This window comes from Panthera pardus, unplaced genomic scaffold (assembly GCF_024362965.1).
Source record: "Panthera pardus isolate Hobbes unplaced genomic scaffold, ASM2436296v1 HiC_scaffold_25, whole genome shotgun sequence".
NCBI classification, from domain to species: domain Eukaryota; kingdom Metazoa; phylum Chordata; class Mammalia; order Carnivora; family Felidae; genus Panthera; species Panthera pardus.
The window spans coordinates 97,516,280-97,531,118 of NW_026526821.1; the positions used below are offsets into that span (position 1 = coordinate 97,516,280).

Consider the following 14,839-nt stretch of genomic DNA (forward strand, 5'->3'; position numbering starts at 1 on the left):
CAACAAGTAGTATACAGATTGAAAGGTGACAGATTGTCAGAAAACCAAACTGCAGCTACTCAGAACAGTGAAGTTCTGTAAAGTTTTTCCTGGAAGGTAAATTGATTTTGAAGGAAGAAAGGGCTTATCCAATGAGGAAGATAGCAGAGGTAAATGTTTCAGACTTAGAACTGAGGTAAAGCCCAGAGGTGAGAAGGAACATTTTATTTTCTAAAAATTCAACAGTTTCCAGGGATGTCTTGGTTAGAAAATAGGTGTCAATGTTGTAGTAAGAGATAAGGCTAATGCAATGGTAATGTTGTATGTAATGGGCTCTCCACAGGTTCCTAGCACAGGGGTCTGCAATCTTCTTCTATAAAGGGCCAGAGAGTAAATATTTTTGGCTTTACAGACCAAGAGGCATAATCAAACACATTGTTTAAGTAACTATATAATTATTTAAAATATAATCAGTGTAAAAACCATTTTAGCTTACAGAAATAAATAGTGGACTGGATTTGCCCCATAGGCTATAATTGTAATTGGTGCAGTAGATACTTTGAACTTTATAGGCAATGATTAAAAAAAAGTTTTATTTAGGAAAAACACGTATCAGACATGAGGTCTGAAAAGACAAATCTGACAGCACTGTGGGAAGAGAGGCAAAACTAGTGACAGTGAAACTAGTTAGGGCTTTCTTGAAGCGATCAGTGGATGTAATAATCTCTGAGCTAAAGAAGTACAGTAAATAGGACTGGTATTTCCTTAGAAATGCCATGAATAAGTAGTATGGAAAAAGAGAGGTTAAGGATAACTCTTTATTCTGTTACTTGTGAAATCAGCCACTACTTGTGAATTTGATGATGCCTTTTAAAAAGAAACAAAATAAGCAGAATCAGACCTGTAAATACAGAAAACAAACTGATGGTTGCTGGGGCGGGGAGGGAGCGGGGGAGTAGGGGGAATGGACGTAATGAATGAAGGGGGAGTGGGAGATACAGGCTTCCAGTTATGGGATGAATAAGTCTTGAGAATAAGAGGCAGAGCATAAGGAATGTAGTCAGTGAGATTGTATAGCATTGGATGGTGACAGATGGTAGATACACTTGGGGTAAGTATAGCATAATGTATAAACTTGTCAAATCGCTATGTTGTACACCTGAAACTAATATACATTGTGTGTTAACTGCACTCAAGTAAAAATTTAAAAACACAAGAGGGATGCATATAGAAATAATGAATTATGTTTTAAATAGAATTAGTTTGATATAGTAACAATAATTGAAACTATAATCCTAACTGGGCTTTACCAGCTGTGAATATGTAAACCTTGACATTGTTAAACATGAATATTTGTATATAAGAATTTCTTTTTTTAGAATGTCCTTTTGTAGCCTTCTTGTAGTTCTCCCTGGTAGTAGCTTTATTTTTTTCATAGCAATTATTCTTAAACTTCCATTTTTCACATTTAGACAATCCTGTCTTTTAGTGATCAATTTAAACTCTTCCATTTAACATAATGCACTTAAAATTTGGTTAGTTCTATGTGATTTCAGGATGCCTAGATTAGGATTGATAAGGGACCTCATTTTGTTTCATATATCTTTCATCTTTGACTTTTTGAAAAGATTTTAGCTAAATGGCTCAAATCATGATTAGTTCCAGATTGCAAATAATTGTCCCCAATTACTTTCTAAAAATGCTCTGTGTGACTCAAAATAGCAGAAATCTCAGAGTTTACAGTAGCTCTTTCTCTTAAAGAGAAGATAAGAATTTGTTAAAAAATAAATGCATCACTTGCCTGGTAAAAAACATCTAGCTCCTCACGGTGTCAAATCTCCTAAGTCTAATATCCCTATATGAGTTGTAGGGAGATCCTATCAAATTAATACTGATACTCATTTCAACAAATACTGATACGTAAACTTCTCTATTAGCTTTACCACATCATCGTAAATAGTTTCACGGGGGTCAACCTTATATATTAAGTTTTTGGTTTGTTTGTTTATAGCTGCTATTCATAATGTAATGCACTTTATACATTATCCTCACATCATCCTTGAAAAAAAAAAAACACAAAGTAGGTAGAAATTTATGATACAGAAGTTGTAATTAACTCACCGAACCTATAGGCCCTGGATATATTCCCTTTGATCTTTAGACTTGCAAGTTGATAACCAAAGGCCATTCATTCCTTCTTTGGCGCTAAAGTATATTCTGAGTTTAAAGATCGGAGCTTACTCACATGGAAGAAAATGAGCCAAATATTGGAGAATACGAAGTAAATACATATATGTAGCCTAAGTATAATATTCATAGACCAGTGCAATTTCCCATAATGAAATGATCTTTTCCCTTTTTTTGCAACACTTGGAGCAATCACCTTCACTAGTAGTTGTTGGGTGGAAGACCGTGTATCATTGGAGCAGTTAATTGAGTCAATGAAAAATAGATTTGACCTATTTTTCTCAATGAAACTAAATGGAGATACTAAAAGTGCTGAACTCATCAAATAATTGTTCTAGAACTCTTGAGGAAGTCGGTAATTTATTTATTTTTATAGTCAGGACTAGACTAGTATGAGATTTGTTTTACAGTATTAAGGATATTGATCTATTAAATTTCTGTAGTAAGACATAGTTGATGTAAGAATATCAAGGATCATATAAGAAATCATGTTTCAGAATTATATTTATCTTTCAATTTTTATTGGCTACTTATTATGTGATTAGTCATCACCCATATCAAAGTTTGTCGTTTTCTCCTTTGGATCATTGCTAATTGATATTTCTTGTCTCCCTTTCATTTAGTTGGGACAATGTAGTGTGTCCTATTAACAAAATGTTCCTCTAGAATGAAGTGATTAAAAGCAGGCCTACCTTCTCCTCTCGAAAGGCTATATGTATAGTATTAAGGGAAGGAACTACAGACACTAGAAGCTACTACATGAAAGGATATTAGTTTCTGAATGACCCATAACAAATTGCAATCTGATTAAAAAATACACCTTTATTAACTGAGCCACTGACATTTTGGGGAATGCGTATTTTAGCAGTTTCCATGATTTACATAAACTAATGCAGCTTTTCACTTGTCGCTATTAGGTTAGAAATTGAGTAACCACCAACCATACTCATTTTGAGATGTGTATGAGATTTACCTTGAAAACTTCTTTTAAAATGAATATCTGGCCCAGTCAATTTAGGTTGATGGTGAGAGCAGAGCAGGCATGTGTACATCTCAAAAAAATTACATATAATTCTGATGTTCAATTTTGGTTAAGAATCACTCTGTAAGATTCTCGTCTTATGAGAAGTATATTATCCTTCACATAAATCAGTCCATTCAAATTCATTACACATGTATCTATATCACTGCCAGATTTGGAGATTTGGTATTTTCACAATTTAAAATAATTATGACTGATATCTTCCAGCTCAAAATTCTGAATAACTTATTCTGTGAGTACAAAATGCATAGGATCTATCAAAAGTAACTTCTGAGTAGATAGTTTAGACAAAAGGCAGATCTAAGCTATCATGGTCACGTGGCTGATACTTTGCTGAAAATTACTCAGTTTCCCAAGATGTGATTTAGACTTACATATCTTGCATTTACTTTCAGGAAATATCTTGCATTGATTTCCAAAGGGGGAAAAAAACCTATTTATCGTCTAGAAATATGTATTTTTTTTTTAAAAAAATCCCCACAAAAGCTGCAATTCTCGCATTTCCCCATCTTCTTCCTCTTCTTTAACACCCCTGATATAAAGGACATTATTACACCCTGTTATAACTTGACTGAAATGTCCGGACGATGCTCCATCTATGTATTTTTCTGCATTTGCGAGCTGCATATTCATATAGCCATCTGCAGATACCAGGTGGTCTTTGTACTCCATTCTGGACTTGAGTTTTGTCATTACTGGCTTTCCTGTTAATCCTTTCAGGAAGGTTTTGGGATTTAGGGGCAAACTCATAGCGACTACAATCAAATGCTGCAGGCTACTTGCCACAATCTGAACTGCTTGCTGTCTGTCCCTCATGACTGGAGTAGTTACAGCAGGCACATTTGCTTTCACTTTCTTAATTTCTTCAAAAAAAAATAATAAATTCAAACATGTTTGGTATGATTTAACAGAAGGCAGTTTTCTTTATTTAAAAAATTTTTAACGTTTATTTAGTTTTGGTGGGGAGGGGCAGAGAGAGAGACACAGAATCCAAAGCAGGCTCCAGGCTCCAGGCTGTCAGCACAGAGCCCAAAGCCAGGCTCAAACTCAGGAACCACGAGATCATTACCTGAGCTGAACTCATACGCTTAACCGACCAAGTCACCCAGGTGCCCCCTAATTTATTTTTTAATATTTATTTATTTTTAAAAGAGAAAAAGAGTGTGTACATGTGAGTGCATCTACTCTGTCAGTGCAGAGCCTGATGTGGGGCTCAAACTCACACTGTGAGATCATGACCTGAGCTAAAGTCAGTTACTTAACTGACTGAGCCACCAAGGTGCTCCCAGAAGACAGTTTTCTTAATCTCACATTTCATCTCAGAAACTGAGTATATTTGTTGGGGACATAAGAAGACTTGAGTGACAAGACTATATAAAACATCTCAGATGGGTCAGCAATACCCAAGGTATTCAAGAAATACCTAGATAATATACACGGACATGCAGATACATAATCCCAGAGTGTGAGCTGCTTACTAAATCACGAGAAACATTCTTTATTCATTTACTTGTTTATTTATTCATAACTCAACAAATATCTGTCGGGAAATCCTTCAATCCTATGTTTGAAGCCTACACACTGAAAATAAAAATGACTATGGTATCTTCCTTTTATAATAAAACAGAGTTCACACAGTGTCTTTACCATCTGCTTTCAGAGAATAAGCATTATTTTCACTGTAAGCTCAGTGGTCTAGCTTCAGGTTTGGAGGAAACAAGTCATGGATTCTGAACCACATTGGCGATAGTCCCTCAGATAGAAAGGCAGGAACTCAAGCTAAGACAAATTGAACAAGAACTAAAATGCTTACCCAAATAATGGTTTTTTCTGTTATTGGTATTATGGTTTTATTTTACAAGTAATAAAAAGAAAATCCAGCATTAGAAAAGAAACAAAGAATTCGGAAACAAATAGAATTTGGGGTTAATTTGTGTGGGTAGTTTACTAAGTGACTCTAGCTTTGTGGGTTGAAGTGCTGTGAAACAAGTTTCAATCAAACTACAGTTTGGATGCAAAAGGAAAATAGGATGAAATGAAGGAGACTTTTTTAGGAAAATAGGATGAAATGAAGGAGACTTTTTAATTTATTTTATTTTATTTTTATTTTTATGTTATTTTATATTTTTAAGAGTAACATTATTAATGAGTTTCAGATTAGTTTTATTCAAAGACATATTAAGCCTGAAGTTATTTCATTGATGAACTTTTCATGTCAAAGTTATCAGTAGAAACTTCATATTTTCAGAGTGTAGGACAGAGGATAAAAATGGTCAAAAAAGGCTTTTAGACTATGACATATGTCAACAGTATATCCTGAACAGTGTGGTGGGCTCTTCACCTAACTGTATACAAAATCAGTAGGTTTGTGTCAATTTAATTATGTTAAGTAAAATCTTGAGCATTAATGACATACTACTTTACATATTTTGGGACTAGTCTGGAACATGGTCATTGACTCCACCTGCTTTTTCTCACAGTCTTTGTTTCTGTCAGTTTATCAGGCCAGAATATGTGATGTCCTATGACATGAGATTAAATGGGATAATTCATGTAGAAACACTCTGAAAGTTGTAGACTGAGTATTAGTTTATCTACTGCGTTATTCATGAATAAGTGCGATGTTTCAGACCAGACAAGCTGTGTAACAGATCGCATTGTTATTTTGTTGGCAATGGGAATGAATCCCTGCCTAATATTCTTCACGACAAGTTGCCATAGGAGTCTATAGTTTGAAGTTAGATATTATCCCTAAAGGGAAAACAAGTGTCCTATTTGAAAATGGCATGCTCTTGGGGAAGCTAACATACCAGGTTATGGTCATTTTCATATTAGTAAAGCAGCATATTTTTCTTTCATTTTGATATTTTTCTTTGATAGCAAAACACTGAAAAAGGGTAGATCTTGTAGGAAAAGAATTGAGTAAGAAGGCATAGCAGAACGGATTTCTCTAGGGAAAAAAGGATAATGTCCAGGACAGCAGGAGGAAATTGGAATGAGTGAGTGCTGATCAAGGAGTCCAGAGAATCCCGTTTGCATCTTGGCTTTGTTATTACCTGTTTTCATGACCTTGGACATCTGTAATTTATTCTAAATGTTTATATTTTAATGGCAATATTGTGAAAGTTTTAAAATTCTAAGTAGTTGATATGTGAGAACATTTTAGAAAGCATTTGCCTCTGTGCAAAAGATATGATCATAAATAGATTGAGGCTTAAGTATTTCCCCTAAGCTTTCCACTTACACATCTATTAGCCTGAATAGTATATGGATCTTTATATATTTATTTTGTCTTTTTAAAAATTTATTATTCATTCTAAATTCTAAAGCAAAATTTATACCAAGCTTATTATTAACATTTCATTGCTTTTATGTTAAATGTAACCAAACTGTATTGAATGGTGGTAAAATCTTATTTTTCATGTAATTATTAAAAAAAAAAAAAAGAGGACTCAAAGGAACCTTAGTAAACATTGTTTCCATGATTAAATGCACATGAGTAAGAAAAATATAAGTTAGGTGACTTTAAAGAGAAATAGAATCATTGCAGACAAAACACTTTTTGGATGGACAAAATGTGTAGAATTTAAGATGTAGATAATACTAGATTTATTTGGGTTAATCTGTGCTTTGCACACATTAATTTTTAGGGAGTATCTTCTATGTGTCTAAGGATTCATTGTTTAGATTTACTATGAATTATCTATCTCTATCCATTTAAATTATCTATTATACCCCAAGCCCTAATATATTTCTTAAAATCAATGATCTGCCTTCTTGAGCAAAGACACAGCCTACATGTCCTTCTACAAGGGCACCAAGTACTGAAGGTTTGACAATGAGCACCTGCGAGTGGAACTGGACTACCCCAAATCCACTCTGTGGGTCTTCACAGGCTGCCAAGAGTGTGTGGACACAGGACTCCAATGGCCCCATGTGGCCTGTCTGCCCTTCAACCCTGATGGGTGTGCAGAGCCCGGGGTGGGCAGTGACAGTGAGAGGGCAGTGATGAGGGCCATGAGGCTGGCCCAGGTGGCAGAGAGGGGAACTTTGGGGAGGGGACAGATGAAGAAGGGGGCAGCTGAGTGTTGGTAACACACCTCCTGGTGTGTACACACCTCCTGGAGCCCATATCTCCTGGCCTGCCTTACCCAGGACCAAAGGGGGTCTGTCAAGGCCCCTCCACCTAGGAGCCTCACTCCCACCAAGTCTGGGCTTCCAGCCCCCATCCACTCCTCTCTGAGCTGTGATGCGCTTGGGCATCTTTCCTGGGCCTCTTCCCACCCACCCTCACCCACACCACCACCCTCAGGGGTCTCAGAACCCCACTGGCCTCAGGCACCCACTGCCAGGGTCGCAGCTGCCCCAGGGAGACAGGGTGCTGACGGGTGCACCAGGCACCAGGCTCAGGAGTTCCTCCCCTCCATTACCTGTCCCCCAGGGCACTGGGAGAGGGGACACTGTGGAGAAGGGCCAGCAGCTCATTCCCTCACACAGACTGTGGAATGTGGCTGTGGAGCCCCCAAAGGAGCCCATTGTGGTCCTGGAGACTCCCCTTTTTCTTGGTTCAGCCCTAAAGGCAGAGCCACCTCTTCCTTTTTTTCCTTCCCAAAGTAAGCAGGCAGCAAGGCTGCTGTGGAAATGGTACTGTACAGCCGGCTCTGTCCCCTCTGCTTCCCCTCAGCCCAGGGCAAATGGGTCTGCCACCCAGATCCCCAAGGCCCCTGTAGGGCGAGGCTTCTCACAGGCTGTCTTGCTACCCCTCCATCCTCAGAACCAGAGAGCGAGTTAAGGGATGGGGCTTGGAGGTCCATGTCCACCCCCATACATTTCTTTCTGTAAAACAATCTGCACTGATTAAATTGTACAGCCAGCCAAAAAACAAACAAAACAAAACAAACAAAAACAAAAACAAAACAAAACAATCTAGTAGTTGGAGGCAGAAGACAAGCAGAATTGATTGGAAAATCAAATGCAGAATTGAGAGACATTTGTGCTCAAAAGCAACTTTTTCAGAAGCTCAAGAAGCTCAGCTTTGCTTTATGTGATGTATTTTTCTTCTCAAGACACTTCCTTGTCCTCTGATGTTCAACTACTCTCTTATATTTCAGTATTTCCAGTCTTGCCTTCATGGATTCTGTTTACAAAGCAAAGAGCAAGTAGTCAAAGGGAGGAATTCAAACTTTTGTTTGGTTTTATATCACTGGTTACCATGTTTACACATCCTACATTTTAGTGTCCTGGATACTATCCTTTTTTTTTTTTTTTTTTGCCTGAACTACTTTAAACCAGTGTGAATATAACCTCTGGGCTACAAAACCCCTGTTAAGAAGTCAGTTCACTAATACAGCATGCACTGAACATCATGGGAAGAGGAAGCTCCTGTTGCCTATCTCCTCATAGTCTTAGTTTCTGAAGGGCTGTCAACAATATCTTCCACATACCTCAGTCATTTCTGCTATTGACCATGAATTCAGGTCTCCTGGTTAATACTCACCTCATATGTTATAATTTGATAGATTTTTTTTTTATTTTTTAATTTTTTTTTAATTTTTTTAGGATTTTAAGTCCACTTAGCTAGGATTTCATAGAGACTTCACTAACAGTCCTTAAAAAGAAATATAGTCTCTGCAAAAATAATTGAGAAAAGTCTCTAATTTAAAGTCTTTAGTAGGGGCACCTGGGTGTCTCAGTCGGTTAAGCGGCCGACTTTGGCTCAGGTCATGATCTCACGGTCTGTGAGTTCAAGCCCCGCGTCGGGCTCTGTGCTGACGGCTCAGAGCCTGGAGCCTGTTTCGGATTCTGTGTCTCCCTCTCTCTGACCCTCCCCTGTTCATGCTCTGTCTCTCCCTGTCTCAAAAATAAATAAAAATGTTAAAAAAAATTTAAAAAAAGAAATAAAAAAAATAAAGTCTTTAGTAATTTAAAAACAGAGAAAGAGAAATCTTGAGTAAGTATAAAAATATGATTTCCAGAGTCACCACGTTATAATACTCAAATGTTCAGTTTTACAACGACAAAAAATTGGAAAGGATTCAAAGATACAGGAAAATACACCTCTTTCAAAGAATCAAAATAAGTTGACAAACTCTTTCCAAGTGAACTCAGGTATCAAAATTACTGGAAAAAGACTTCAAAACAACTGTCTTAAATATGCTTAAAGAACAAAGTAACATAGACAAAGAACTACAGGAAATCAAGAAAACATTGTATGAACAAAATGGGGATACTAATAAAGAGATGGAAATTATAAAGAAACAAAACAAAAATTCTGGAACTGAAAAGTGTAACGATTAAAATGAATTCATTTGGGAGTTCAACAACAGATATAAGCAGACAGAAGATAATAAATAAACTTGAAAATAGGATAACTGAAATGATCCATTGTGAGGAAAAGAAAGAAAAGAATAAATAGGGGCGCCTGGGTGGCTCAGTCGGTTGAGCGGCCGACTTCGGCTCAGGTCATGATCTCACGGTCCGTGAGTTCGAGCCCCGCGTCGGGCTCTGTGCTGACAGCTCGGAGCCTGGAGCCTGTTTCAGATTCTGTGTCTCCTTCTCTCTCTGACCCTCCCCCATTCATGCTCTCTCTCTGTCCCAAAAATAAATTAAAAAAAAACTTAAAAAAATTAAAAAAAAAAAAAAAAAAAAAAAAAAAAGAATAAATAAAAGTGGACCCCTGGGGGATACCATACAAACATACACATTATGCAAATCCCAGAATGGGAAGATAGGAAGGGGCAGAAGGAATATTTGAAAAAAATAGTGACCAAACCTTCCCAAATTTGGTGAAAGATACAAATCCACATATTCAAGTTCAATGAATAAACTCAAACAGATCCTGTCTGAACACATTATAATCAAATTGTTAACAGACAAAGACACAATCTTGGAAGCAACAAAACAAAAGTGACTCATCACATATCAGGAATCCTCAGTGAGATTAACAGCTTACTTCTTATTGAAAACCATATGTTTCAGAAGGCGATAAAAAGTCATATTCACAGTACTGACCAGAAGACTATTAACTAAGCAATTATATTCAGAAAAACTATTCATTAAAACAAAGGAGAGAAATTAAGACATTTCCAGATTATCAAAAATTGAGAATTTGTTGCTAGCTGACTTGTCCTGCAAAAAATACTAAAGGGAGGCTTTCAAGATGAAATAAAAGGACATTAAACAGTAATTTAAACCCACAAGACAAATAAATAACCTGATAAAGTTGAATACATAGTCAAATACGAAGATAGGATAAGGGTATCTTTTTTTGTGACTTTTCTTCTCTTATCTCAGTTAAAAGGCAATTGCATAAAACAATTACCAATTATGTTTCTAGGCTCATAATATGTAAAGATGAAATTAGTTTATTCATAATTTTACAAAGGGCAGTGAAAAATGTAGATATGTTAAAGCTTTTGCATAATAAAGAATGTAAATTGATATTAATCCAAACTAGATTGTTATAAATTTATATGGGAAACCATGAAGTAAAATAATTTCTAAAATATTGCCAAAGCAACAAAAAGTAAATTCAAATAGTATGGTATGGAAAATCTGTTTATCACAAAAGAAAGCAGTCATGGAGCAATAAAGAAGTGACAAAAGTGTATGGAAAAGAAATACCAAAATGCAGACATATATCCTATCATATCAGCAACTGCATTTAATGCAAAGAGCCTAAACAGTCTGATAAAAAATAATATTGGAGGGGCGCCTGGGTGGCTCAGTCGGTTGAGCGGCCGACTTCGGCTCAGGTCACGATCTCGCGGTCCGTGAGTTCGAGCCCCGCGTCGGGCTCTGTGCTGACCGCTCAGAGCCTGGAGCCTGTTTCCGATTCTGTGTCTCCCTCTCTCTCTGCCCCTCCCCTGTTCATGCTCTGTCTCTCTCTGTCTCAAAAATAAATAAACGTTAAAAAAAAAAAAATTAAAAAAAAAAAAATATTGGAAGAATGGATTTTAAAATATTGTTTAATTATTCATTGTCCACAGGAATGCATATTAGATATACAGCCACAAATATGTGGAGTACAAAAGGACAGAAAAAGAGTACCATACAAACCAAAAGTATCTATCCTAATAACTGACAAAATAGACTGTAAGACAAAAATCATTACTAGAATTAAAGTAATTTCAGTTATAAAATGGCCAGAATATTAGGAGGACATAATTGCCAACACACATGCAGTTAAAAACAGAACCCTAAAATATATGGAGCAAAATTGACGGAATTAAAGGAAGTAATAGATAATTCAACAATAATAGTTGGACATTTTAATACTCCTCTTTATTTTTACCAGCTTTATTGAAATATAATCAACACATAAAAATAATGTACATTAGGGTGTATAATGTGAGTTTTTGAAATATATGTAAGTAGTGAAATGATTGCCACAATTAGCTAATGATTGCCATAGTTAATTAATATATTAGCATAATAATATCACTTTACATTTTTGTGTCTGGTGAGCACACTTAATATCAACTCTTTCTCTCTCTCTCTCTCTCTCTCTCTGTCTTTCTGAGAGAGAGGGGTTCGATCTCAAGACCATGAAATCATGACTTGAGCCAAAGTCAAGAGTTGGATGGTTAATTGACTGAGCCACCCAGGCACCAGGCACCCCTAAGGTCAACTCTTTTAGAAACTTTTAAGTATATAATACAGTATTATTAACTACACTGAACATGCTATAGGTTAGATCTCCAGAAGTTATTCATTCTACCTAACTGAAACTTTCTGATGTTTGACCAACATCCCTCCACTTCCCCCGCCCCCCAACCCTGGCAAACACAATTAATTCTATTCTCTGCTTTCATGAATTCATCTTTTTTAGATGCCGTATATATAAGTGAGGTAATGCAGTATTTGTCATTTTGTAGCTTACTTATTTCTCTTAGTATAATGATCTCCAGGTTCTTCCACGTTCTTGCAAGTGACACATTTTCTATATCCATCCATCTACTGGCAGATATTTAGCTTGTTTCCATGTCTTGCCTATTGTGAATAATGCTGCAGTGAACACAGGTATGCAGATGTCTTGTTGAGAAGTGATTTAATTTCCTTTGCATATATACCCAGAATTACTATAACATAAGGTATCTCTGTTTTTAATTCTCTGAGGAACCTCCATATTGGCTGACCTCATAATGGCTGAACCAATTTACATTATCAAAAATAGTGCACAAGGGTTTCCTTTTCTCCCCATTCTCACCAACACTTGTTATCTTTTATCTTTTTTTTTAAGTTTTTAAATGTTTATTTTTGAGAGAGAGAGAGAGAGACAGAGTGTGAGTGGGGGAGGGGCAGAGAGAGGGAGAAACAGAATCTGAACCAGGTTCCAGACTCTGAGCTGTCATCAGACTCAACTCAGCGCAGGACTCAAACTCACAAGCTGTAAGATCATGACCTGAGCCGAAGTCAGAAGCTTAACTGACTGAGCCACCCAGGTGCCCCTATCTTTTATCTTTTCAATAATAGCCATTGAAACAAATGTGAGATGCTATCTTATTGAGGTTTTAATTTGCATTTCTCTAATGATCAGTGATGTTGAGTAACTTTACATATACCTGTTGAAGATTTGTATGTCTTCTTTTGAGAAATCTCTATTTAGATCCTGCACCATACTGTTGATTACTGTAGCTTTATAGTGTATTTTGAAGTCGGAAAATGTGATACATTCAACTTTGTTGTTTTTGCTTAAGATTACTTTGACCATTTGAACTCTTTTCAGGTTCCATAGAAATTGTAGAATTGTTTTTGTTTGTTTGTTTGTTTTCTTTTTTTCCATTTCTGCAAAGAATGCCATTGATTGGAATTATGCTGGGCATTACATTGAATCTGTAGATACCTTTGGGTGATAAGGATATTTTAACAATATTAATTCTTAAAATCCATGAACATGGGATGTCTTTCCATCATCTGTGTGTCTTCTTTAATTTTCTTCCCGAATGTTTTACATTTTCAGTGTATAAATCTTTCACCTCTTTGATTAAGTTTATTCCTAAGTATTTTATCTTTTCGTTGCTATTTTGAGTGGGATTGTTTTCTTTTTTTTTTTTTTTTTTTTTAATTTTTTTTTTCAACATTTTTTATTTATTTTTGGGACAGAGAGAGACAGAGCATGAACGGGGGAGGGGCAGAGAGAGAGGGAGACACAGAATCAGAAACAGACTCCAGGCTCCGAGCCATAGGCCCAGAGCCCGACGCGGGGCTCGAACTCATGGACCGCGAGATCGTGACCTGGCTGAAGTCGGACGCTTAACCGACTGCGCCACCCAGGCGCCCCGGGGATTGTTTTCTTAATTTCATTTTCAGATAGTTTGTTTATGTGTAGAAACACAAATGATTTATGTGACTTTGTATCCTGCACCTTTACTAAAGTCACTTTTTAGTTCTAAAACTTTTTGGTTGATCCTTTAGGGTATTCTACATATATCATCATGTCATCTGCAAACAAAGATAATTTCACTTCTTCCTTCTTTTTCTTCCAAGTCTAAGTTATACTTCCTCTTGCTTAACAATTCAGCATTTAAGTAATTTAAGTCATCAAGAGGAACCAGGATGCTCCTTCAAAATTTTGCATAGATATTTTCTCAAATATTCAGGGTTTTTTTCCACTCACAAATTTAGCCTTCCAAAAAACACTAGAATACGGAAACAATTCATCCAAGATTTTTGCCAATTTATAATAAGGATGGCTTCTTCTCCATTGTCTAATAACATATTTCTCATTTCCATTTAAGACTTGACCAGAATGACCTTTACTATCCATATTTCTACCAACATTCTGTTCAATTCTTAATTGGTTCTTTAAGAAGATTGAGACTTTCTCTGCATCTCCTCTTTTCTTTCTGAGATCCACCAGAATTGTCCTTAATGGTCCATTTACAGCAATGTAGGTTTTTTCTAGCATGCACCTCCAAAGTCTTTCAGCCTCTGTTTATTTCTTAGTTCCAAACCACTTCCGCATTTTAGGTATCTGTTATAGTAGCACCTGTATCTCTTGGCATCAATTTTCTGTCTCTGCTTTCTGCTAAAACAAAAATGCCATACACTGAGTTACTTGTAAACAATGAACATTTATTTCTCAGGTCTGAAGGCTGGGGAGTACAAAAACAAGGCACCAACAGATTCAGAGTCTTGTGAGAGTCAGCCTCCTGGTTCATAAACTGTTTATGACCTCACATGGCAGAAAGAACAAGAGAGCTCCCTGGGGTCTCTTTTGTAGGGGCTCTAATCCCATTCATGAGGCCTCAACCCTCATGATCTAATTGCATCCCTAAGCCCCAACTTCCAAATACCATCACATTGGTTTCAACATATGACTTTGGGTGGTACACAGATACTCAGTCTGTAGCAGTTATTCAGGGTGGCTAATTCAGGGCATATTGAGACTTGGGGCAGTCTAAAAATTTAGATCTCTATTTCTTTCCATCTTAAAGTTTTTATTTCACAGTGCTTTCCAGTATCATTATTACTATAGGTTGTTCAGATTTATTTGATATATTACAGGAAAATCAAATTCTTATCAATGTCCAAATTAGTTTTCACAATTTATCTACAAATATCTTGCATTCACACTATGAATTATATACCCTATTATTACATAAGACAAAGCAAATTCTAATACTTGTG

The 14,839-nt window shown here is 36.4% G+C and overlaps 1 protein-coding gene and 1 long non-coding RNA gene across 2 annotated transcripts in view; both read right to left on the reverse strand.

Moving 5' to 3' along the window:
- Positions 1-3,673: 3,673 nt before the first annotated feature.
- On the reverse strand, positions 3,674-3,958 carry LOC109251565 (small nuclear ribonucleoprotein F-like). The gene has a single exon (XM_019423650.2). It carries the CDS (start codon positions 3,956-3,958, stop codon positions 3,674-3,676), a length of 285 nt encoding a protein of 94 aa, XP_019279195.2.
- A 4,183-nt stretch (positions 3,959-8,141) lies between these two features.
- LOC109263625 (uncharacterized) overlaps positions 8,142-14,839 on the reverse strand; it is a 40,623-nt gene continuing 33,925 nt past the window's right edge. The window contains exons 3-4 of the long non-coding RNA XR_002078299.2: positions 12,090-12,214; positions 8,142-8,345 (exon numbers count right to left, since the gene is read on the reverse strand). This is a non-coding gene — a long non-coding RNA (uncharacterized LOC109263625). The remainder of the gene's footprint in view (positions 8,346-12,089; positions 12,215-14,839) is intronic.